This window comes from Betta splendens, chromosome 12 (assembly GCF_900634795.4).
Source record: "Betta splendens chromosome 12, fBetSpl5.4, whole genome shotgun sequence".
Taxonomy (NCBI): Eukaryota; Metazoa; Chordata; class Actinopteri; order Anabantiformes; family Osphronemidae; genus Betta; species Betta splendens.
Window position 1 is genome coordinate 9,801,955 of NC_040892.2, and position 26,903 is coordinate 9,828,857.

Here is a 26,903-nt window from a genome sequence, read left to right on the forward strand (position 1 = left end):
AACACACCACTGCAGTGACACACAATGTGTAGCTACACACACACATGCACCTATTTACTGTTTATTATCCATATCATCAAAAAATCTATTATTTTACAGTGTGTACTGTTTTATGTTTCAACCATCCATCTGCCTCTTATTAATGCTTTAAATATGCACAATATGTTCTCTCTCATTTTAAAGTTATTTGATACTGTTTTATTTTTCTTGCACAGTTAATACTGTTGTTGATTCTATCCTGTTTTGTCTGTTGTTTTATTCAAAGTTTCATTGCTGCTGAAAACATAAGAATTTCCCTAGCGTGTCTTATCTTATCTTTATTGCCAACAAGAAACAAAAGTTGTGTTTTATGGATCTAAGAAGAAAAATAGGACGCTGTCATTTCTTCACATATGAGCAACAGCAAAGACTAAACAATGCTTCATGTTTGGACAAGCTTATCATCTTTAGTCAGGTTTTCCTGTCACCTCTTTTCTGAATATTACCTCATGTCTCTCTGCATAGGCATATGCAGTAAGTGTGAATCTCACATCCAAACCGCATTTTCTGCTGTGCTGGTGAAGTCATTTGTGTGAGGAGGGGTGTTTGCAACTGGTGCACACCCACAGAATCACAAACAGGAGACAGATGTGACGGTGGCAGCCAACCAAATGCGAAAGGGAGCCGCCAGTAAAGAGAAGTGAGCGCGGCCGCGAGAGAGAGGAGACAACATGGAGCATCTGCGGCTGTTATTCCTCGCCTGTGTTCTCTGTGTGACTGCTACACTTCAGCAAAACGGTAGGATTTAAAGCAGCTGCTGTGAAACAAAAAGCTACCGTGAAACGCTTCCTGTGGTTTTGTATTTGTTAGGCTACAACGTGATTTCCTGCTAGGTCTCAGTAAAACAATAGGCTCAGGTTGTTTCTGAGTCACTCATGTCAGAATCATTAACTCAGCACAGCATTGAAAAACGTCTGTTTTGGTTGCAGAGAACTTCCCAGTGCCCAGAACATTCCAAGGCATTGAAGTCACGCGTCAGCCCCCAACAGACCCAAACGGGACTCAGGCTCCTTTTTCCCCTCCACAACTGCTGTTGCAGAGCAACGGGACGGCGGAGTACCTGAGTGGGCCCCTGAGCACCCGGGTCATCCCAGCGGTCTACCTTATACTGATGACCGTCGGGATCCCGACCAATGTCGCCATCCTCTGTGCCCTGGCCTCCAAAATTCGGCAGGTGTCCTCCGCCATCCTCTACTGCAGCCTGGCCCTCTCCGACCTCCTCCTCCTCCTCTCCCTCTTCTTCAAGGCTCGCTACCATCTCTATGGCAACCACTGGCTTCTGGGAGAGCCTGCCTGTCGGGCGGTCACAGCCTGTTTCTATGGCAACCTGTACTGCTCGGCCCAGACGCTGGCCTGCATCAGCATCAAGCGCTACCTGGCCGTGGTGCACCCGTTCCTGTACAAGCGCCTCCCCAAGAGGACGTGCAGCGCCTGGGCGGCGGCAGCCGTGTGGCTGGTGTTCGCGGCCGCCACCGTGCCCGAGCTCCTCGTCCAGCAGAGCTACTCGCTGCCCCAGCTGGGCACCATCACCTGCCACGACGTTCTGCCCCTGAGCGGCGGCTACCACGCTTTCTGGCTGTGGTACAACCTGCTGCTGACCTTCTTCGGCCTCCTGCTGCCACTGGTGGTCACGGTCGCGTGCTACGCCCGAATCGTACGCGAGCTGAACCATTCACAGCTCAACTGGGCGATGTACATCAAGGCCAGCTCCCTGAACTTCATCATCTTCCTGGCGTGTTTCACCCCCGCGGGAGTCCTGCACTTCCTCCATTACGTACAGTTGTCGGTGGACGGCACTGAGAGTTTGTACGTGCACTTTAACGTGGCGGTGTGTTTGTGCTGCCTCCATGCTTGCCTGGACCCTTTACTCTTTGTCATCATGTCCAGATCTGCAGGTTCTAGATTGTGCAAGGCCTTTAAAGGCAAAACAGTGAGTATCTCCATCTGAGAGATGATGGTGTCTGGACTGTTCTCTGTGGCTGAAATCCAAAGAGAAACTAAAAGCAACAATACCAAGGAAATGCTGTATGACATGAACGTACTGGAAAGGAAGGAAGATTTGTCAGTTCTCAGAATGATGACAGACAAATTGAGTAAAAAATGTGAAATAGAAGAAATTCATTTAACAACCACTCATTCCAACATTTATATTTTGTGGGAAATTGAGTAAGTGATTTCTAATTGGAGCTTTACTAATAATAATTGTTACTCCGTCAATGTTGTTTTGTATAGTTTTACATATGATGATTCCAAGCAGAGCTTCAGTGAGTGTGTCATACCTTCCTTATCGTATGAAAAAGGAACTAATGTCTGATTTGCCTACAGCCCTCTATTACTGACGCATCTTTCCTGTCAGCCAGGATGTGATGTTAGCACAAACCCAAAATGACACACACATAAACACTTCCTAAAATTACAGCTTATCTGTTTGTAAACAACCATGCACAGTATATACTGCAAGTCTGCACTTTTGATGTTTGTACTAACATGTCTGATTAAAACACACAAACTGGAGTTAGTACCTACAATAAAGGATTTAAGTTAATTACCGTTACCTCATTTGTACAAGATTATAAATATGCCTATATTTTAACAGCGCTGTCAATGACCATGATGCAGATTATTATCGTTGTGGTTGTGTGGTTGCCTTCTGAAGGCAGAACCCAATGAAATAATGCAGCTTCATCATCTCAGCTGGATTCTGTGAATTTTGACAGCGTGTGAAGAAATGCTTGAACATGGAAGTGGTGGTGTGGTTGTGAAGATTACCCTTGAATGTTATCATGAACAATATCTCTTTCTACAACAGAATAATATGATGATGTGTAATTTGATGCAGTTTCTCTAACAGCTTTATGAAAAGCTTTGTTACCAGCCTCTGGATAAATCCTTAAAGCACGCTTGTGGATTGTGTGTGTATGGTGCCACCTGCTGGTGGAAGTGGGTGCAGCTGCATTCGGACACTGACCACTAACAGACACTTGGCAGTTGTTCAAATGAAACTCTTTATTCAGCACGTAGACACCGGAGGAATCCACCTTTGCACTGCGTCCACTTGAAGCTTTTCTTATTAAAATAAATCATATCGAGGACTGGAGACTGTTTTTTTTTTTTTTACACGACACGTTTAGTTTGACAGCAAAGGTGTTCAAATCAGAAAGTCACACTTGGCATTTTGAGTGGCTTTCCAGTTAAACTGACAGGAAACATGAGGATTTGAGCCTCCCTGCTGGGGAACATCTGGTACTACAGATCATGCCTTTTCACAGTGACCTAGAAGTCAGCTCAGTATAATAAACACCTGTCCACATAAAATCTGACAAGACACGAGGATGATACATTCACTCCCTGCGGAGGAACAGCAAAGACACAGAAACAGGAAAAAAAAACACGCACAACAGAGCAACAGTAACAAACATGCAGGATTTCATCTGGAAAGAGTGAGTCTGAAGGGTCGATGCAGACGAGCGGGCAGCTAAAGCATCAAACATCCTCATCGGTTAAAATGATGGCTGTAAGAAGGGAATCCATTTTTTACCGTGTGTTAAATATGATCAAAGCAACAGAAACACATTTTGATGTTTGTTTGAAAATGACTGGAAGGAAAAAAACATATTGCGTTTCTCATAAATTATCTGTTTAATTTTAGGAAAGCAGCAAGAGTTTTTATTTGAAAGAGTCTGTTCATTCGAATAGTGCCTGAGTTTGCAGGTGTCGGTTTTTCCAGCTATTGATTATCTGACTAAGCATAATGGAGCTGAATGGTAAAAAAAGACATAGTTCCTAGAACGACGCTTCACGCTGAGGAAGTTTAGCCTTGGCATTTTGTACAGACTGTACTCATAGTTATCAAAGGTAACGTTTAAAGCGTGGCTTTCACATATCTGTTTATATGCAAGATGCCTGCTGGATCTTTTAGAGCACTCACACTCACGCACAACAAACACACTGCAGGGTCATGAGACGAGGGCAGGACAGAGCAGCGAAGCGTCTGGCAAGGTTTGGAAGAGAGATAGTGACACTGTTAAAGAGAGAGAGAGAGAGAGAGAGAGAGAGAGAGAGAGAGAGAGAGAGAGAGAGAGAGAGAAGAGAGAGAGGCACGACAGTTGAGAAAGGCCTTTGGGTTTTGGAGGTTGCAGCAGCGAGGCAGGGGAGGAAGAACAGAGCCAGACGACCAAACGACTTACAGAGAAAGAGGAAGAGTTCTATAAGAGTAAAAAGTCTCCTTGACGGATCAGATCGCGGCGAAGAGCAACAAGACAAAACACAACACGACGCGAGAGGAAGCGTTCGGACAAAAGATTTTCAATCTCAAAAGTCTGAAACTGTAAAAAGCAGAAAATGTAAACTTCTTCTTTTCATTTTAGAAATGTAGCTGCTGAAGTTGCCCATGTTGACTAGCCTACATTATTGTATATAGGTTTTTTTTTTATTCTATGGCCTTGTTATTCTTGCAAATTGCAGCAAAAAGCTTGAACCTCATTGACTGTGTGCAACGCCAACAAAAAGCACAGCAGCTAAAAACAAAATGACAATAAATAAAAAAATTAACCTTCCTAAAAAAAATACACAGCATTTACAAAATAACATTCTCTTAAAGGAGGAGTGTGACATTTTGAGAGTTAGATGACTGAGGAACTCTGGGCTACAGTCGGCCCCTGGTTAGCGTAGCTTAGCATGAACAAAAAGCAAACTTTGCACAATTGCTGTTGTATTCATGTGTCACTGACATGTTGTTGAACGTAGCATCTAAAGGTAATTGTTTCATTACTGTATATGAACTGGTTTTTATTTACCGTAACTGCAAACAAATAAGTTTTCTCAAGATGTCAAACTATTCCATTAAGAGCAGCTGTCAGAAGTCCAAGTCTTTTGCAGCTACTGTATGACACATGCAGTTTTAGACTGCATGTGGAACAGCCCATGTCTGATAATGAGCTGCCGATATGTAGAGTTTTACCACGAGGTGATGTCAGCAGCCACCGACACTCGACTCATTCGACTCCTAATATCTGTAGCTCTGTTTAGGAAAACTGCATTTTAGTGTCTTGCTTTACCAGGTATTTCTCTCAGAGGTGACAGAATAACAATCACACTCGTCCTGTGTTTGCATGTGCAGAGGCAGCCAACAACATCGATAAAATAATAACTTCCAACGATTGCAGCAAAGCTTTTAAAGTGACATAAAAATGGATTATTATTCGGCAAACTGAGCAAACACCTGGTTCACAAGGTTCTGTTTTGAGCTGAGGTCTACATGAGGACATTGGCACGCGTGTCCGGCAGTCGGAGGCCGACCAGGCCGCCGCAGACCAGCACAGACGAGGCCAGCAGGATGGGGATGGCCTTGGTGATCCCCACCAGCGAACCGAAGATCAGGTTGCCGAGCACTGCTGCCAGCTTACACATGGCGTTACAGAAGCCAAAGCCCGTTCCCCTGGAGGAGACCGAGACACAGGAACAAATGTGGAAGTCACTATTCACTTCCAAACTCAGAAAGCACACAGTGGTTCTAAGCTTATTTAGGCTTATACAGGTAAATGCCTTTACAGTACATGTACCTCCTGTCTGTTGGGTACAGCTCAGTGGTCACTACATCCAGGGAGTTCCAGGCAGAGATGCTGAGGCCATTGTAGAGGCACAGCATGAAGATCATCATGGACTCGCTGGTGCCGAACCAAAGGAAGAAGCAGCTGATGCCCGATAGCACCATGGAGCCTCCTGCAGGACACAACAGGAAGCGCCTTTGACTTCACAATCATAAACGTGCCCCATTTACGTCAGCAGAGGTCACTGCAGTCACAAAAGACCAGCAACACAGGAGATCAAGGCATTTCGCAGGAGAAAGGGCTGCTATTCATAGTCCGAACAAAAGGTCACAGCAGGTCCCCAAAAGTCCGTACCCAACATGCTAAGACGTCCTATTTTATCCATCAGAAGAGCCGAGACGATGTTCCCAGGCAACACAGCCAGGGTTCCCAGGAAGTTGACGAAATAGACCCAGTAGGCGCTGTAATCGTCATCAAACGTCATCTGACAGCCTGTCTTGTTGTGGTGGAAGGAACTGTTGATCACTTTGGAATTTGTGAGCTTGACGTCATCAATATCTGTAAATGAGAAAAGCAATTTAAAAAAGTAGTCCTGCAGAGCTTTAATAACAATTATTGCTATTATTGCTGCTATGGTACAGTATTTTACTTAATGTAATACTCAATGGTGTTACTTTAAGTGGTGCATATTCTTAGTTGTCTCTGTGTGTAAGTGTACTTTGATCTCAAGTTTGATGGACTCAGACATCTTGTATTTTATGTGTGAACAAAGGTTTTTCCAAAGAATCTCTCTGGTTTTCCCTAAATCTTGCAATAGTACATTTGCATTTTATTCATAGGCGCACTACATGGGCATGTTCTATTCTGTACAGATATGGTTTAATATTAAACCTCCCTGCTTTCATGAAACACTCCTCTCCCTCTGCTTCTCCTCATTTCCCTTCATCCCCTGCATCTCTGGGGACACATTGCTCGGGGCAAAGATACTCCCAGCTTCACGGGGCGTTACCGGCAACCTGACGTTCCCGTGTGCTGGGGGAGAACATTTCCTCCACCCTGAGCTCCCACATGGTCTGATTCAGCTCCAGTTCTCTCAGAACACGTGCAGCACCTCTCCTTTCGTTCCGTTCGCGCCTGCTGGTGCTTTCAAATAGCAACATAAAGACTGCATTGCCCTTTTATAACACACGGGACGTAGTGAAACCTATTGTTACAATTATTTTTATTTATCAAGCAGCTAAAACACCTAATACAGTAACCAGCTCCTGGAGCTGGTGCTTTTGTGGACTATAACCCATCACAGCTCACTTTCTGCTTTAACTACATGCACCTGAGTTCAGAAAGGCAATATGTGCAGGGGCAGAAGGTTAAGCAGTAATTTAGCAGCATAAAAAAGCCATAAATGCTAAACCTATTCCTTCTTCACTCTCAAGCTTGGATCCTAAATGAACTGTCACAAAGACACAGAGCGACTGAGTGAGCAGAATTTCCTATAGGTGGAAGGAAACACAGAGCAGGCGACGACTCACCCGTGTTGTAAAAGAAGGAATCCACGAAGGTGCAGTTCTTGAAGAAGGAACCGACCGAGGAGACGTCTTCGAAATAGCAGTTGAGGAAAGAGGAATCAATAAATGTGACAGCTTTGAACTTCATGCCGATGAACCTGTGAGGAGGAGGAGGAGGCAGAGAGGAAGGGAAATGTGTCTAATAAAGATCACACGAATCATCCAGTGAAGCAGGATCAACAGGGATTAGAAACATAATTCACAGCAAACACGCTGATGTGCACTATTTCACATTATAATCAATTAAATGAGGAGCTGCTACAGTAGATGAACACAATGATGCACGACGGCCAACAGGAACTATTTGAATTCTCTATTATTTATTCAGAAAGGGGCTAATATCCACATCATTAACGTCATGAACGCTGTGTCTTCTTTCTTCTGTAGTTGTGCTTCTCCTCTCTCTCTCTCGTTTCCTTTCTACAGGTATCATCAGATTCTGTCCCAAACGACCTGTGTTCTGTTTGCCACCTACAGACGGAGGCAGACGGTCACCTACGCTCACCCTGGTTCTGCTGGAGGGCTATTAAAAAGCAGCACTTTTAGCACTAGTAGTAGCTGATAGGATCAGTAGTATTTTTATACGGCAATCATAGGTTTTCAGAAGTTTTCTGATGATTCTGCCATAGTTGGATGTCTTAATAAGGGTGACGAGTCAGAATACAGGGCTGTGGTTGATGCGTTTGTCACTTGGTGTGAACAGAACCACATGCAGCTTATTGTGGCGACGACTAAAGAACTACAGTAGCGGTGGACCTGAGGAAGCACTGTAGATTCTAAGAATTCTAAGGTAAGATTCTAAACCTGAGGAGGCTCAGGTCACTTCGATATCTGTCCAAACACGCTGAGGTTGTTTTATGAGTCTGTGGGCACTGGTGCTATTCTGTTTACTGCTGTGTGCTGGGGCAGTGGACTGAGAGCTGGAATAGACTCAACAAACGCATCAGTAAAGCAAGTGACATTGGAGGGATGGAGATAGACAATTTAACAGTAGTGTCCAATAGGAGAATACTGTCTAAGCTACGAGGCGTTTCTGAGAATGGTTTTCATCCTGTGCACAGCATCCCTGTGAAGCATAAGTGACTTCCAAAGTGCACTACCATCAATCTTTATAACTCCTCTGAGATCGCTGTGATCACACACCACCATTCTTTCATAACCATATTGGTTAACCATATTGTAACTTTATATATGTAAAATATATTTTTTTCTATTTCTATGTCTACATGTCAGATCTTTATATGGTCTGTTTTTATATGTGCGATTTCTTATTTTGTACTGAGCATCTGGGACAAAATTAATTTCCCCTCGGAGATCAATAAAGTATTTCTATTCTAATCTATTCTATTCTATTCTATTCTATTCTATTCTATTCTATTCTATTCTATTCTATTCTATTCTATTATGTAATTTCCGCAATTAATTTAATAAATACTTTACATATAATTGCTACTTAAGGACATGTCACTGTGCTAATAAATTACACTGTTAAAAGAGGATTTTTTACATGTAGCTGGGCTCTGTTACCCCTGTTAGCATGTGTGATACATGTGTTATTGATCTGTGTACTGTATATGTATGTGTTGCCAGCTGCAGTCACGACCATGACACTGGTCTAGATTTAATCTCTTAATAAATGTGCAGCCAAGGTATTGATAGGTCTTTTCCCACTAGCCTTTGTGTACATTTAAGTAAGAAACACATCCGGAGAGTGTGTGTGTGTGTGTGTGTGTGTGTGTGTGTGTGTGTGTGTGTGTTTGTGTGCGCGTGTGTGTGTGTGTGTGTGTGTGTGTGTGTGTGTGTGTGTGTGTGTGTGTGGTGTGCGCGTGTGTGTGTGTGTGCATGGGTAAGTGAGAAAGAGAAAAAAGAGAGCGAGATAAGCCTTTTAATTTCCTGGGGGTGCGGGAGAGGCAGCAGGATTAATTTTAGCGGCTGCGGTGTGTTGTTTCGGGGAATGACAAATAGCGCTGCTATCCCATAACGGGACAAGCAGCTCCGAGCACAGCGCTGTGGTCAGCGAGGCCCGCGGGTCTCGGTTCCCTTTTGGTACCTGTCATTTAGAAAGACCCCGTTCCTGTGGATCTGGTTCTCCAGAGTGAAGTTGAAGGTGAAGTCCTCAATGCGTTCGCTGTTGTGAATCTTCACTCTGGAGGCGTACTCGTCAGCCTGGAGGTGCTTGATGACATCCGGGAACCATACGGACAGACCATAGTACCTGGACACAAGAACAGGCTCCTGAAAAACCTTCACAATATATAATACATACATACAATAAACCTGCGCTGACATTCTGACACATGAATTGTAATGCTAATAACACTCACTTGGCTGCTTAGCACATTAGCGTCTGGCATAAACAGACCTAACTGTAAGTATTCAATCAACCCGCTCGACAAAATAATAACAAAAACAACTCAGCCTACTTGTGTGTGTTTTTAATTGTAACGGACTGTCCTGGAGGCTGAACACTGTCGGCATGTACATACTGTAATTCATTAAAGCAGGCAGCGGGGGAAAAGCCGAACGGCACCTTCCCTCTTTCTGATCGGACCTGTCAACATTCATCAAGAGGATTTAAATGAGAGCGCACCTGCCTCGGCGATAAGCACCTCACTGACACGCCGTTATTGAGACGGAAGGCAGTGATGACTCAGCTTCGCCCCGAGCACGAGGGAAGAGCTGAGTAATAAAAGTGGAAGTCATTTAGGCTCCTCTTACCCAAAAGACAGAGTGAACCAGACTGCAGCCAGCTTCAGCGTGTTGTCTTTCACTGGGTAGGTGAAGCATCTCAAGAAAGTCGACCAGATCTGTTGCACGGGGGAAAAAAGACTTGTGTTAGTGGATTTGTTACGAACCATAAAGCTGAAGGATAAAGTCAGGGCGGCGTCATACTCCTCTGAGCTCGGACTTGATCTTGGAGAGGACCTTGAGCACAGGGTTGGCTGACTCATTCTGCATCTCCACCAGCTCATCCAGCTGTTTGGGGATTTTGATCCTGTTCACCTGCAGGGGGAGACACGGATCTGTGACCCGCTGGCGCCACTGCAGCACCGAGGACGACCGATACTCACCGTGAACACTCTCTCGGGCTCTCCACGAGCGCGCATGTTGGTGTCGTGGATTTGCTTGAGCACCATCCAGGCCTCGTCGTGTTTCCCCATCTAGGACGGCGAAGCTCGACGTGTTACGCTTACAGTAAATTTCACTCACATACATAAATCAAAGGCTAGTTGCGTCAATGCGTCAGACTCTCGCTGTTGCTCACCTCCAGGTAGAAACGGGGGCTCTCGGGCATAAAAGTGAGAGCTACCACGGCGGAGACGCATGGCAGCGCACACACCACCACAAAGACTCTCCAGCTGTGGAACTGGTAGGCCGAACCCATGCTGAAGCTCCAGCCTGTGCGAGAGCAAAGGCCACAAACAGTCAGATCTAATGAGGCACAGCGGCAGATGAGAGCGGCCAAAAACACGCGGTGTGAAACTCCCGGACTCAAACTCAGCTGGAGGGTCTGAAGGTCTGTTGCCATTGTTTATGTTCCTCACAACCTTATAATGGGTTTAATGTCTCTAATGAAATTAATTAACCTGGAGGTCAACTAGCATTTAGACACACACCATCTTCCTTAAATCATGCCACTAGCTGTCCTGTCCCATTCTCTCTCTCTCTCTCTCTCTCTCTCTCTCTCTCTCTCTCTCTCTCTCTCTCTCTCTCTCTCTCTCTCTCTCTCTCTCTCTCTCTCTCTCTCTCTCTCTCTCTCTCTCTCTCTCTCTCTCTCTCTCTCATCTCTACTTACACAAATCTGTTCTGCACGCTTTCATATTGTTGAACCTTGCCTGAAGCACAGCTCATGTTTTAAGTAGCATGTGTGTGCTCAATGAAGCTACTATTCCATGCTATGTTATGGACATGTTCCTACCCTCTGTGTAGATTTGAGCCAGAAGTTGAATTGAACTAAACCGTTAGTGTATTTCAGCACCATGGAGAGAGACACACAGAGACAGTTTAAACCACTGTGTCCATTCAGGCTTTAAATCAAATCAACAACGTTATATTTTCAGGTAAAAATTACATATTAGATTTTTGGTCAATGTTAGAAAAGCATATCAAACATTAACAACAAATATGTTTCCAGGAAAACCAGCATGAATATACAAGCAGCCACATCTGTATGTTTGTATGTTTGTATGTTTGTAAGTGTGTTTGTATGCCCTTTTACGTACAGGCTTGTGTGTGTGTGTGTGTGTGTGTGTGTGTGTGTGTGTGTGTGTGTGTGTGTGTATGTGGCCTGAGGGCTGCTCCAGCCTGTACCACTACAAACCTCATTAAGGGGATTATAGCTATAATGGACTGGAGGGGATGGCTGAGTGATTCAGATACTCCCCAAGATTTATGTCCCCCCTCTACAGTAACTGAGACTTTTAATGCTGTGTCACACCTTCTAGCCACACGTACGCACATTATACATTGAAAAGCAAACAAACAAACACACATATATATTGTGACTCTTTACTGTTACTGTCTAAAAGTCATTTAAATTTCATTTAATTTGTGTCTCTGCCTCTGACTCGCTGTCCGACCACGTGAGCTACATGAGATCACCAGTGTCATTTTCTATATGTATGGGAGCGTGGCTGCTACAGGCTCAGAGGTCTGCACTGTGTCAACCCTATTCCACCAGTCAATGTGAGGAGCACTGCGGCGGAACCTATTAACCAGTCGCCACCGCATCTTGAAGAAGGAACGTGTTAAAACACCGGCGTCTAATCAATTGACCTCAATTATGAGCCTCTGTCGGCACGCTCACAGAGAGGAGCTGACACATCGTCGTCCAAATAACAACGTGTATGAAAAGGAGACTGGGACTTAAATACTACACGTCTACTGGTAAAATGCAGAGCGTTCTATGTGATGCGTCCTGCTACTGTTTGACCTCTGGAGCGGCTGGAGTGAAGCGGACGCACATCTTACACAGTCGCCAGCTTCATTACATGTAATTAACACGCCTTCGAGCCCCGTCCTCTTCCCTCAGCCTTTCCCTTAAATCCTTTTCCTCTTTGTTTTTCTCTCCGCCTCCCTTCATCCCTCTGCCGTATCCCTTCACCTTTCGATTACCCGTGACACAGGCCACATAAATCAAGGGCGCCCCCTCCCATGTTCTTCTAATCTCTCCCTCCGTTCTCTCCTTCTCCTCTCTTTCTGTCCACACCCTCAGCAGCAGATTGATTTCATTTCTTATCCTGCGTCAGACACCTCCTCCCCGGCTTTTATCCTTCAGCGCTCCCTCACTAGCTGTTTATTACATCTGCCAACATGATATGCTTTTAAGTGGATGTGCAACATGCTTTGACATTACACCACAGCGCTGCTGTAAACTTTTAATGGCGATGAAGTGTTGCCGAAGGTTTCAGCCCAGCGTTTCATCCTCCTCTCGTCTGTCGCCGGCCACGCCCCTGCGGAGCCGTGTTTGGATTTCACGGCCGGTTTAGGACAAAAAGCCTTTGTGTGCACATTGACCGCGTACGCCGCCACCTGCTCCCGTTCGTCGGAGCCCTCGCGGGTCTTCATTTCCCAATTTAAGCACCACAGCTGAAGAAGTATTTGCAATGTTCCGTACACGTTGTGCATCATGCTGCACCGTATATGCCGCGCTACAGCAGGGAGCATCACATCATCAACTCAAACTTTATTTCCATCACTGTTTGCAGCGCTATTTAAACTAGTGATGCAGTTGATTCTTGGCAGTGGGGGCTCTCCATTAGCCTTTCTCTTCATTGTACCTCCTAAAACACAATTTCAGCTTCTGTAAATTGCCTAACTGCTTCATCATTTCTTGTATCTAACATGAATGCACCACCATCATATTATTACATACCTGTGTATTATATATTATTATACAAGCAAGAGGTTACTACTGGTGTCAAACAGCTGTCACGCACTGGAATTGAACCTCCCGTGGGAACGTGGCGCTTTGTTCTGCCTCTATTTTCAGATGTACAGATTGTCCATTTTCTTTAGCCACGGGGTCCAAAATGCACCTCACTAGAACAAGTCCAAGCAGGGAATACTTAGAATTACCCTGCTCAGTTCCAGCAGTTTGGTAACAGTCCAACATCGATATTATTAATATATTCAACTAGAAGCCTGCAATCTGTCATCTGATGCTTCTGCAGCTATGCTTCAGGTCAGCCATGCTTCTATCTCCTTTACAGCAGGAGAGCCAGCTTTTATATGTTGTCCTCCTTGATTTGCATTATCAGTCTATGGCAGATATACATGATGTGGTAATACATGAGGTCACAAGACTGTTCAGCAAATTCTACATGTCACAGTTTATTCTAACACAATGTGATGCTTAGTGTAACTAAGTGTAATGTATTTATTTTATGTTGCATGAGTTTTAGTTATTTATTACTTTAATCATTTTTGTATTTTTCAGAAACTTCTGTGTCACTCTCACTTCAAGAAAACCTGCTCATGTCACCAATGACTCAGATGCCACATTACTCACCGTAGTGGGGGATGATGGCCCAGGCCATGGCTGAGGCGTAGATCCCTCCGATCATCCAGAACATGCACAGCCAGCTCAGATGCTCCCCTCGCTTCTCCCGAGCCAACACCTCCGCAAAGTACGAGAATACTATTGGTACCGCTCCGCCAATCCTGCAATTACAGATTGCTGTAATTAGCAGTGTACAGTATGCTTCAGCAGCCCATCCTCATTTGTCCTCGTTAATGTGTGTCATGCCGAACCTTGACGAGCACGCTGAATGATTTACGAATGCAACAGCAAAACCAAAGGCGCTGGCAGCTGAATTGCTTTATAAGCTACACGAATACAGTTTGGATCATTTGTATCATTATCCATACGAGGATAAAACAAACATGAATCAAAGAAACACAAGAAGCAACAAAAGCCATGATAAGAATTGAAATAATAATGGTTCCTACAATAAAGGGGAAAAAAACATTCTATCATCTGCTGAGCAGAGAAAATGAAAAGGCACCAAAGCGCACAGGATATTACAAGTGATTTAATTGAATCTCGGCCTTTACATTTCCTCATACCTTATTGTTACATTAGGGTTTTTGAATAATTGTCCTCATTATGGAAAAAACATCTCGCATTAAACACAACTGACCCCTGCTAATACAACTAGTAAATGCTGGATCACGCTGTTTACGTGACGTGAAGCAGCACCGAACCATCAGGAGGTGTCAGCGGACGTCCGCACATCCATCTGTGTCCTCAGAGACTCCAGGGTTAATAAAAACAAAGAGAAATCACCATCGAGCTGTAAATGATAAAGGACGTGACACCAGCCTGCAACTAAGACTTCAGTTAATGGTGTTTTGGATGTAAATCTATTTCAGTTTAACTGATGAGACTCTGAACGCTGCTGCTATTTCGTAAATCAAACAAAATGCTATTGTTGAAAAGTGTGTTGTTTTAAAACGTGATAATGAGAAAACAGCGTAGAATATTTCAATAAAGAATCTGATGAGTCTGCAGCATTTAAGCTGCTCCATCACGTGAGTCAATTTATTTGTAATATTGCTATTGCATTAATCTTATACAGTAAGAGTTTCTGCCCCTAATTTCAAGTTGTCTGAGTTTATGGAAACATCTTGACAACATCGTGACACGGCTAAAAAACAAGCACACAACACAACACATATGTTCCTGCAAAACTCTCGCTCACATTTTAGAAAATCCCACCACAGCTCGATAGAGTATTGATCTGCTTATTTTCACACACTTGCACGAAAATGCTGCGAAGCCCAGAAGATGTAAGCGTGATTCTAAATCTTCTCCAGCCTCACCATAAACTGGAATCTGCAGACGAAGGATTAAACAAAAAGCTAAAGCTACTGATTTAAAACAAAGCCATTAAGGTAGAACGCAGGTTTTCCTGTAGTCTAACACAAGGGACTGAGAGTAAATCCAGTAAGACCATTAAAGTGGTGAAAGGCCAGTTAAATACAATCAAATACATTTTATGGTTCTTTATTCCAGCAGCTCTCAATCTGCATCCTTTTATTATCTTCTCATAATTACGCTTGTTCTGTTTCGTTGCCTACTTGTCTCGATAGCTTGACCTCAGTCACGTGGCGTAGGAGCCGGGATGTCAGCTCACTGTGATTGGTGGCTGTGTCATCTATCAAGGATGTGGGCGACCAAGCAGACCGGGCCAGCGCGCAGATGTTCATTTACTGTGCTCGGCTCATTTCTGCTGACGTGTCTGTTTTGTTTTGTATGTTCCCAGTTATAATGACCTCCTGTCGTGTGCTTCTTAGTATGGAGGGGGTGGGAGGACAGATCAGACCTGAAAAGGCGAGAACAGTGGGTGAAGTGAACTTACCCAAACCCGGACACCATGCGGCAGAGGAGAAACATGCTGTATCCTTGGACAAAGGAGGAGAGGAAGGCAAAGAAGCCATTGACAGACATGGAGATCAGCAGGCACTGCCTACGGCCCAACTTGTCTGAGAGGCCGCCCCAAAAAAAGGCTCCAAACATCATCCCCAGGTAGACGATGCTGCCTGGACAGAGGGAAGCAAAGGAAGCCAATGTTCACAGTCATCAGGAGTTAAAGATTCATAAAGCTGCTGGTAATAAGTGAATGGATTGTTTATGAAGTGACTCTGGTTGATTCTGGAGATCAACTGAAACCGTTTCAAATAATTTCTGCACTTTTGTAGCAGTGGTCACGCTATAAACGTGTCCATCAGGCACTAATGTACACGCTGCAGGAAATCTGTGGTTCATTCTGGAGTTTAACACACATCAGCTGAAGCATTAAGCGGCGCATCAGCAAAAGAACAGAGCTCTGATTGAAAATGCTCCTGTTATTTCCCAGCGATCGACTGAGCGCCGTGAGATCGTGTAAAATGGAAGTCTATATAAACACCATCAACGGATCGATGGGTCGGAGAACAACACGCACGTGTGTGAGGAGGCGGCGACGCTGCTGTTTCGCCTGGACTGAATCAGCGGGTTCCCTTTCCTCGTGACAATTCTGAAAGTGGATCTGTCTGGCTTCAGATCCAGAACGCTGGCAGACACAAGCAGTATCCCATTACAGGCTCATCTGGTCACACATTACAAGATGAAGCTGGTGCATAAGAGGATTAAATTAGCTACTGTGAAATCTCTCTTCGATAGATGCTTCATTAGCATGAAAGACGTGTTCAAATGTATAAATCCTCTCTGACTCCGTGAGGTGAGGACATTCTCTGCAGGGGGCCGGCTTTTAAAGTCCGGCCGGTGCCTTTTGCTGCAGAAAGTCGGGTCATTTCTCTTCCTGTCCCCCCGCCACATGCAGCACAAAGGAAAGAGGCTGGTGGTGGAGAAGGGTGGAGGTTGTCAGGCCAGTAAATAATCCACTTTACTCTGTATGTGCTAATAAAAATGCTAATGCGTGTGGAGGGTGAGATGCGCTTGTTCGATGAGGCACGGCCAGAGAGAGCTGCGAGGAGAGGAAGTCTCCGTCTCTTCTTTCTTTTTCTGTGGTCCCCTCCCCGGCTGTGGCTGCGGTGATGGGACAGATACGCTGAACGCAAAGGCGCTTATCAAGCTGCGCAGACATGATGCTGAGAGCGAGCGATTCATTACAGGTGACAGGCACTAGACCTATCTGTGTGCCGCTGCTGCAGAGACAGCCTTCCTACAGGCAGCCAGGTTTAAGAAGCCCCACACTGCACTAAAAATATCTAATTGAATATCAAAAGATGCTGCATCCGCACCGGACCCACGTCCTGCGAGTGGTGCAGCTACACATACGATGCACCCGAGTCCGTGTGGAGGCGAAGATGCCACCTGGGAGCAGCGGCTCATTTTGTTTTACGGCCTCTTGTGTGTGTAATAAATGAAGGGGGAGGGGGGGGTCAGGCCCAGGTCACATGTAGCGACCTCCACTCGCCACAGAACTGCACGGCTTTCGTGTTAATTAGCGATGGCCAGTAAAAAGCGGTGGAGCAGAGCAACAGTTGCTCCGCGGCTTAGGCTTGAATTAAAAGTCAGGTTTTACAGCAGGCAGCAACAGATTGTGTACTGCGGCTAAAATCAGCTAAAAGAGCGTGAATTAAGCCCACGTGAACTACAACTAAGCGTTTTCTGAAGCAGGAGCTCCCGGCAGGCAGCGTCTGCGCTCCTGTAACGGTCCACGGTGCAGCTTCCCACTGCATCTAAAGGGATTCATCCAGCGCTCTCTGGAGTTGTTGTCGAGGAGCTCCACACGCGATGCTTTATTTCATACAGTAATTAGCTCTTGAGCGTTAGCGTAATTCTCTGTTGACACCTTTCTGCTGTGTTTTTTTTCCCTCTCCTCGCTGCCTTTCGGTGTCTTGGCACGGATGAGAGGAGCTCGCTGGCAGACAGACAGCAGCCGGCACAATCCAGCTCTAATTTTCCTCAGTGGGAACATTCGATACATTAAGCGAGGGCTTCAGGTTTTCAACAGATGAGGGGATTCCCAGGGGAGTGTGTGATTGACAGGTGGGCTGTAGCACAGGATAGAGGAGCGTGGGAGGGTGGGAAGGAAGAGACGTCCCCAGGACCAAAAGCACATTCCTCCGGTATTAATTACATCAACGCCGGATGATTTGTTTGCAGTGATGGAGTTCACTCATAATACTGATTCAAGCTCATCGACCATAGATCTGCTTCCCTAGAGGCGACACAAGACGAAAATAACAACATGCAACGATATAATGTTGTCCAATTTTCATGTGTATAGGAGGAGAAAAAAGTGTAAATATTAATAGTGATAAAGTTATTGCACTGACCCGTACTCTGACCCGCGAAAAGAATGATTTAGCTCCACGTCTGCAAAAAAAGCAAACAAGTAAGATTGATTCACTGACTCACCATGTGCTGCTCATACTGTAGGAGACAGTGAACATTTGAGCGACAAATATTTGGAGTGTGATAAATTTTGCAACTGAACTGCCAGCTCTATGCTTTTGTAGAGAGCATAAAACGATGATTCAACACACGCATCGCATTTAGTAAAAGAACCCGATTTTCAGGGAGAGAGCGAGAGAGTAGGAAGGTCACGTTTTATATTGAACAGGGGCAGAAAGTGCAAAACCATCAACTCAACCGGATTTTATTGACTTCTTTATGTGGACAGTGAACAGGTGAACAGATTTTTGAACATCTCAAAAAAGCTATAGGTGATGCAGGAAAACACGTATAAGCTACAGTTAGAGGAGGAGAAAAGGGAGAGAGAGGCTATGAAAGCAGAGTCTCCATCTCCCTTCAGGGGGGGTGGGGTGGGGGTGAGAGCCAGTCTACCATAGCTAAACTGCGGTGAAACACAATGCTGCAGAGATTAACTCCAGCCCATATCTTCAGATGGGCCACGAGACACAGACAGGCTGTGAGTGTAACTTTACAGGGGGATTAGAGCAGGAGGGAGACACCAGAGCAGTACAGAAACAAATACTGTACGTACAGTACCTCCGCTTTCATAGTACTCCATTAGATTCACTTACTGTGGATTAGAGAAGGTATACATATATACAGTAATGAAGCCTTTAGATGTGTTAGGGTCCCTCTGGACCTGAATGCAACAAATATGAAGAGGCACAGTTTGCGCTGTTATGTGCATTTTAACAATTATCTCCTATTGCAACGGTTTGTTGACCCACTATAAACCACGCTGCCTTTAATTTGCGGTTGGATGACACTAAGTATGCCCTATTTCATTCATTCCATGCATACAGCACCTCGGGCTTAAAGTCAATCCAGAGGGGAAATTGACAGACAGACAGAAGGTGCCGTTCCAGATGTAACACAGAGATCCAGGAGAGGGGGGGGCATGCGTGGATTAATGCTTTTGTGAGCTAATTATGAATTTCCTATAAATTCAGTCCACAAGTCATCAACGTAGTCACCCAATTAGTTCTTGTTTAAGGTTGCTCTTTCTATGTGCATCAGCACATGCACACATCCTTGATTTATGCAACGTGTGAGTGAGTTGGTAAAATGACTCATTCTTTCTCTCCCTTCCCTCCTGTCTCCTGAGAGATGAGTCAGAACAGAATGAAATCTGGGTGAATAATAACACCGACCCCCCCCCAAGGTAACATGGAAAGCATTCTGTTTTTAGTTGTACACCCACACAATGCGGCTGAGAAAAGACAACATTGGAGCGATGCTTCATTTGGCACTGAGCAGATGAGCGTATTGAGAAAAACGACCCGATGGCGCAGAGGTGGGATGTGGTCAGCTGATGTGGTACAGTCGGATTAGATGTGAAAGTTCTAGAAGGGTGCAGCAATATCTTTTAAGCCCTGCCGGACATATTAAATGTGGCAGAAGCTTATTTTTGATTTTGGAGATAAGTAGTGGAGCGACATACTGTAGGGGAGCACAAACACACAACTTCCTGCCAGCTGAACACACCTCCCACTCAAAGATCCAAATACCTGGTGCCATGACAACCTGCTGGCACTCATAACAGTGAGATCACAGTCACCCAATGCTGCTCCCCATGCACGACCCTGCATGTCATAAACAACTCTCATAATTAGGAGGCTGAAAGAAAGACACCCATAAACTACTTAAAGTGTCTATTAAGCTTTCTATTTTGTAAAATTCACATCATGCTGCTGCTTCAAAAAATGTGTTTTGCAAGTTTTCTACGTTATTGATTTTTGAGGAAAGAAAGTACTTTACAATATTGCAATGCATAATGGCAATACAAGCAACTAGTGAGCCCAGATGCTTGAGACGACCGTCCAGTTTGAATTTTCACCCATCTTCATCTGTCAATGTAATAGGTAAGTGGGTTTTTTTTGCTCGTTGGAATGAGTAAACTACATGACATTTTCAAACAAGTCCCATTGTGCATGACAAGTGTAGATCCTTACAGTTGATAAATGATGTGGGTTTAGACAGGGATGTCTAAATTTAAGGTAAAAGCACTTATGGAAGGGGGAATGGCAGTAACATTTCTCTCTCGTCAGAGGAAACTGTGACATTGCAAACTGACACAGGATAACATTCTTAACGATACAAATCTGTAAATATACATATTCTAGACAAGGTGTAAATAAACAGTAATTAGTTGCTAAATATTAGCCAATATTTTGCTGGTATACTACTATGGTACAAAATGCTGTATTTACTAAAACGGTGCTAAACTGTACATTTCAGCTACATTAAAGCACTGTTAATCTACAGTAATGGCAACTGTGCTGCCTGTACGTTATTGTTTTTCAACAGGAAAAAGTCTAAGGGTGTATTAAAAACCTTTGTGGGTGTGTGGCAGTCACACTGATGCTGTAAATGGGACTGAATCTCACAGCAGAACCTGAGACTAAACATATTTGATAAGTGAGCTCATATAACCGTTTACCAGCTGCTGTAACTCTAACCTGCCCCCGCCTCCATCACGAGCGCCATCATGTCAGTGTAAGCACTGCGTGATCCCATTCAAATGGGCTGCTTTATAAATTTGATGCACGACTAAACAAGGAACGATCTAAACTCCTTTAAACCATTCGTCAGTGGCACCCACACCTCTCCACGGCGGAGTCGATGCTGCGTGGAGTCTTACCCAGCCATCCGGCGCCAGAGTTGGGCACGCACATGTCCGTCTCGGCGCTGGGCAGCACGAAGCCCACCACGAACACCTCCACGCCGTCTGACATCAGCGCCAGGCCGAGCACGAAGAAGAGCTGCCACTGGAACCTCCCGTGGCCGCACTCCTGCATGATGAGCTCGTACTGCTGGGCCAGCTCCTCCTCGTCCGCCTGCCTCTCATTCTCCAGCTCCTTGCGGCTCTTCAGGCTGTCGGGCACCGGCTGGCCCAGGGCCACCTGGCCGTCCCGGGCCTTGCCGCCGCCGTGGGCCGGCACGCCCTGGTACTCGCCCTCGTAGATCTCGTCTTCGTCGTCGTGGCCCTCGGTGGCGTCGCTGGAGGCGCCCTCCTCGTCGTCGTCTGCGTTGTTGCCGTAGCGGCCGTCGGGGTGGGAGTGGGCGTTGTAGTTGTTGTCGTCCTCGTCCTCGTTCTGGAAGCGGTTGTAGCTGCGGTGAGTGGAGTATTCATCCGAGGCGCGATCAACAGCTTTGCTGAAGTTCTTGGCAGCGTGCCTCTTAGCTTCCTTGGCGATGTCCTTGGCACCTTTGGCCAAGGAAGTCCTGTTGTTATGTGTATCATCCATCTTGGCACAGTGGTAGTTGGCACGAAAAGTCTTTTAATTCAACTATATTGAGCTTTTATTCCACGGGGTGCAATAATTACAAACTTCCTTTATTCTTCCTGGTGCTGTATTCCCACAGAGCTGGTGTTGAGGAGTCAGTCAGCTGCCAGGACACGATGATTAGGTAATGATGTCTCCTTCCATTGGAGGGGACGGCGGGCGGTGCTGAGACGGTGACCAGGAGATCCTCACCCTCACTTCAGCCGGAGCAACGTCGCAGAGACTGTCGGCCTGCAGGCACAGACAAGCAGCAAGTTTAGTCTGATTAAAAGCCGTCGGTCCCAAACTGTTGATGGTAATGGTTCTTGGCACATCGGAAAGAACATCAGAATGAACATCTCGACACGGAGGCAGCCAGGCCTCTCACTGAAACTGATAAAAGGGCAGCGTACTAATGAAGGGGAAACATTCTGCTGAGAGCAGAACAACAGCAAAAGAATTTTATTACAGAACTGTGACGTATGTGATTGAACAAGTCTACAGACACATATGATATTAAAACCACACAAATTATAGATATTTGAATATTACAACTTGACATCTTTATAATGTTTCTGTGCATATTTATGTTAAATGGAACTAGATGGAGATGAATCCAATATACACAGTATTCCTCACTTATAGGTATTCTCTTATTGGGATTGTTGATTTTGATTTTCTCGGCTTGGGCTGCATTACAGACTGCGTGACTCTCCTTACTCTGAACCCGTCAACACATCAGGCTCGAAGCCCCTGTCTGCCACGCTGCAACCTGCAGCGACCAAATGCTGCTAAAAAAGAAACACCAGCAAAACTTAAAGAACCTTCAGCGGCTCCACTCCTGACAGGCCAATTACCACCTGCACAAACACAAATATGCTGCACATGCAAAACACAAGACGTGGCATTTTGGTGGCCAGCTACTTAATGTAACAGAGTCTGCACCTCCTTTGCTTACCTGGCATTTATATAATGATACCTAATAAGCAGAAGGATTGTAAAACTGTTCGCATTCATAGTGATGGTGGAAACCTGAACCCAAAGTCCGTCTCCGTGCATTAGGCTTATGATGCTGCATGTGAACGTACAGTTCCTGGAGGGAAAAGGTGCTGGGGCTGGGCCAAGTGCCGAAGCAGGCCGTGGCAGGTTGATCTATGGTGTTTCTGCTCACCTTTGCTCTGCGGCATTAGATAAAGCATCAGTTGGGATCAGTCATTTGAACGTAGGTGCCAGAGCTCCAGCGCAATGTAAAGCAGCCCAGGAGAGTTTGGTGCATTGCAGCAATGACACGATTTAACAAAAGGGTTTTGACAAACGTTGAGCATGGTTAAATGGTGAGACACGACACAAAGTGATGGACTCATCGAAACACTAAGGTCGAGCAGCAATAAATGCTATTCTTGTACTGTAGTTAACAGGATTTATACAACAGGTGCTGTAGTGAAATTTGCTGATCTGTGAGATTAACCTCAAGATGTGCTCTGAGAGTTTCTCACCAAATGGCCGAGATGAAAATACTGGGATTCAAGATATTGAGAAAATGTTTCATAACACAGAATTGTTTATTTATTTTTTCATTAAGACACAGCCAGCGTATCTACTCTACTTCCAGTGTTATTTCACCTCCCCCCTCGCGGTTGCCTCGTCTTTATTCCTCCGTTCGCGATCCTTTCATCTCCGTCATCCACGTGCACCAAAGATTTCAAAGTCGTTGTATTTTTTTAGGCAACGCAAAGTACAAAAGCTATCAATCGTCTGTTGACATTTAAGCTGTTCATGATAGGCTAACTGTTCTTCTCCTTATGCAAATTGTCATTAATGCTGACATTTAAACGTCTTTCAATGCAGTTGGAGCCTTGGAGATAATTCTTTAAAGCCAGTCAAATGTCCGGTCCCGTTTGAAGCAACGCACACGACGCTTTCACGAAACACACAGCAAAAAAAGCACATACTCTACAGTTAAATACAGATTTATATACAACCTCGACATAAGCAAGAAAGCTAATAACGCACATGAGTGAATTTATTTCGTCTTTGGCGGCGACCCCTTACTTTCCGTTGTGAATTGGCTTCATGGCGTAATCTCAACAATCAGCAAAATTCCTGTGAGCTCTGAATCAGCAGCACGGCGGGCGCGAGCAGTCGGGTTGTCACGGCCCGCTGACGCCACCCAGCCACGTTCATTAATCACTCACAGGTGCACGCGCTCACACTGGGGTAAACGCACTGTGCAGAACTCTGGGCTGCTGCGCTTATACTGTATGTGGCAGAACATGCATTCTATATCAGACGCTGGGATTATGTAAATGTAAATCATGTGAGCGGAGCCCTACAGGCTTTGTGCAGGGCCCACAGATGGTTGCAGTGAGCGTTCGCTAATGCACATTATGTGACGAACGCGCAGGCCGAGTTCTACAGATGCTACATAGGTGAGGTTCACGATTGGACGGAAACGATGCAGGACTTATGAGCTACACACGCAATGAGTTTGCATGCTTTGATTTGAATGGAAGAAGATGATGAGACTATGTATTAGCTCTAATATAGCTACAGCTTCAAGTTTGGTCAGTGGTTATTTTATGAAAGATCTTGATACTTAAGACCAAATATTTCAGAGCAGGTAAAACAAAAATACTGGCGGCTCAACACCAAATCAGGAATGAGCACTTCAGAGCCTGTTGCTGTTACACAACTGTCCAGGAAGATCCACTGAATGCTTTCACTGCTGTAAAGGGAACCACTAACGAGTGTCCACACACACACACACACACACACACACACACACACACACACACACACACACACACACACACACACACACACACACACACACACACACACACACACACACACACACACACAGTGGAGCTGAGCCAACCTGCTGTGGGGCCCCTGAGTCACTGCTCAAACCGTGATTAGATAGAAGCAGTCTGCCTGTCCACATGCCCTGTTACGTGTCAAAATGCATTTTAAAATTAGAAAATTAGTCAAATCCATTTTTTTTCTGTTTCTTTATTTGCATTTGAGACTCAGTCACAATATCCAATGAATCATCATTGGAAAACAAATCCCACCTCCAGCAGAGTCAGGTTCAGAGTGGATGGCCATCCGCCTTGGCTGGTTGTGATGAGGGGACGGTGAATGCATGAAAGCAAGCAGCAAAACAACTCAGCCAACACAAGCCACTAGGTTCACTGCAGGAACACAAAATGAGAGCACGTTTCAATGAACATGCTCAGTTATTTTCTGAACAGTGAACCAAACAGAACGTGAGCTTTGGTCACACGTGAGCTGCAAAGGCTTCCTTCACCTGGAGTACCATGGAAATATTATGAGACCTGTACCAGATGTGGATCATGTGCATCACACGATCAATGCACAAGCTGCAGTAGCACGGTTTGGTTGACTTGACTCGGTCCTTACACTTTAGCTCAGCCATTCTGTACTTGATGTGTGTGTGTGTGTGTGTGTGTGTGTGTGTGTGTGTGTGTGTGTGTGTGTGTGTGTGTGTGTGTGTGTGTGTGTGCGCGCGCGTGTGTGCGCGTATGCTTGTGTGTGTGTGTGTGTGTGGGGGGGGGGGGGGGTCGGGTCAGGGACTGTATGGAAGCTACTGTACAGTATGCATCATCATACACATAAAACACACATACAGCTTAACATACATAAACAAAACTATCCAACATATGTTGTTTAGTTTCTGAATCACAAGATGTTTGAGCAAATAACCCATGTGTTGAGCATTGCAAACAGATGAATCTCTTGCTCTTTCCAATAGTGGCCGTAGATGAGTTGCATCCTCACGCCATCTGCCCCTCTTCATGACATGTGATGCAGAGCCATCAAAGCTGAACCTTTGTGTGTTTAAATATAGATGAAGACGAGATCGCAGCAATAGAAAAGGCTGAAACAAGCTGAATGCAGGCCTGCACCATCATCTGCTGAGCTAAAGCAAACAGAGGTACGTTGGCCCAAGGCAAACATTAATGACAATAATCTATTCATATGGAACCTTTATCCCCGAAGTCAACATCTGCTTGGTCACAATTTCTAGATGATCCAATAAAACTTCCTGTTTATGCTCCTGGAGCAGCTCTGAGCCAAACTCATCTGTCACTTCCCCGCTCTTTGTTCCACTTCCAGCGTTTACTACTGCAGCCCGCACCGCGTCTCTACAGTCACAGCCCACGGATCACGACCAGGAAACCACATCAATCACCAGCGAGGCTTCTGACGCACGCCGCGTCCCGTAATTAAGCGACGCCCCGTCCTGCTGGCCGGGCATCAATCCTGCAGCTGGACGGACGTCCCCGCACTGCGCCGAGCGCCGCACGGATGCGCTCGCTCGCTCACTGCGGATTCGTTCCGTCCGCATGAGCTCGGGGTCGCCTCCGCCGTGCGCGCGTATCAACTCATCCATCCGTGACCACGGTTCACGTCAGCGCGGAAACACCCCCCACCCCGACGAGTCATTACGGTACATTTCAGGTTGGACTGAGCACAAGCCGGCTCAGCGCTGCGCATTACTAAACTTTCCCTGAGGAGCAAACGAGCATCAATGACTTTATGGCTTGGATGAGCTTTGGTTAGAGGACATAGCAGCGATTTCTGGTCAAATACAGTTCAAGGCATGTGTCATTCTGTTATTCCAAGCACAGCGAATAATGCTGCTGCCGGAAAAACTCTTTGAAAGTTCCTCAACTTTCCCGTCAATCATGCGCACGGCAGGTTAGTCACGATGCATTCCCACTATTAAAAGCAGGATTTTCAGTCGCCCTAACCTGCACCGCCTCTTTCAATCGTGCATATTAAATCATCCAATAGGGCGCATGGTGATACGATCTAGTGGCTGAATGCAGAGCGAGACGAAGTTACAGAAAAATACTTACAGTGCACGGAGGAGCGGGCGCATCGTAGCGAGCTCGCGGAGCCTCGAGCGTTCCCCGATTCCCCTCTCTACTCGGCGGCAGAGGTAGTGGGCATCGCGCCGAGATCTCTTGTTTCTTGTCTTCTTCGATGCAGCGGTTTCACTGCTGCAGTCCCAGGAAGAGGCGAGAGGCGAGAGGCTGAGGGGAGGTGGGAAGCGTGAGCGTGATGGGGGAGGAGGAGAATGAGGAGGAGGAGGGGAGGATGCCGTAGTAACGGAAATCAATAGTAGGAGCGTGTCCTGCGCGCGACGACGAGCACGCGGAGGCTGCGCGGCGCGTCCAGCTGCGGGCTGCTGAGTTTGAAGCGGAACAAAGGCGAGGCTGAAATGACCGTGGCTGCCGGGGAAGAAGTTTACCGAGGGAGGACGGACTGTTGCTCGCTCCGTAACGTCAACTAAGAGCCAGTGACGCACGGAAAGTCGGTTTCATTAAATCATAAGCTACGGTAATACGGCAAACTGCCACCAGCTTCACTGAGTGTGATTTCACTCGGTCTCCTTCAAAGTAAGTTTTAATGACTTACAGTGTATGGATAATTACACCGCAAACGATCACAATAATAGCCTGGAATGAGGAAATTTGATAATAATAACTTAAAACAAACGATTATTCTGTTATTACTGTACAAATAT

The 26,903-nt window shown here is 45.6% G+C and overlaps 2 protein-coding genes across 2 annotated transcripts; one reads left to right on the forward strand and one right to left on the reverse strand.

The window, feature by feature from the left end:
• The first annotated feature begins 583 nt into the window (after nucleotides 1–583).
• Nucleotides 584–3,437, forward strand: LOC114866719 (proteinase-activated receptor 3). The gene is made up of 2 exons (XM_029168813.3): nucleotides 584–777; nucleotides 969–3,437. The coding sequence occupies exons 1-2, from the start codon at nucleotides 711–713 to the stop codon at nucleotides 1,985–1,987; spliced, it is 1,086 nt and encodes a 361-aa protein (XP_029024646.1). The 5' UTR covers nucleotides 584–710; the 3' UTR covers nucleotides 1,988–3,437.
• Nucleotides 3,026–26,619, reverse strand: LOC114866718 (synaptic vesicle glycoprotein 2C-like). The gene is made up of 13 exons (XM_029168812.3): nucleotides 26,233–26,619; nucleotides 20,722–21,598; nucleotides 15,517–15,697; nucleotides 13,665–13,816; nucleotides 10,419–10,552; nucleotides 10,225–10,314; nucleotides 10,046–10,156; nucleotides 9,872–9,960; nucleotides 9,204–9,368; nucleotides 7,118–7,251; nucleotides 5,943–6,146; nucleotides 5,601–5,760; nucleotides 3,026–5,476 (listed from the first exon to the last, which is right to left on the reverse strand). The coding sequence occupies exons 2-13, from the start codon at nucleotides 21,326–21,328 to the stop codon at nucleotides 5,293–5,295; spliced, it is 2,211 nt and encodes a 736-aa protein (XP_029024645.1). The 5' UTR covers nucleotides 21,329–21,598; nucleotides 26,233–26,619; the 3' UTR covers nucleotides 3,026–5,292.
• Between the last annotated feature and the right edge of the window lie 284 nt (nucleotides 26,620–26,903).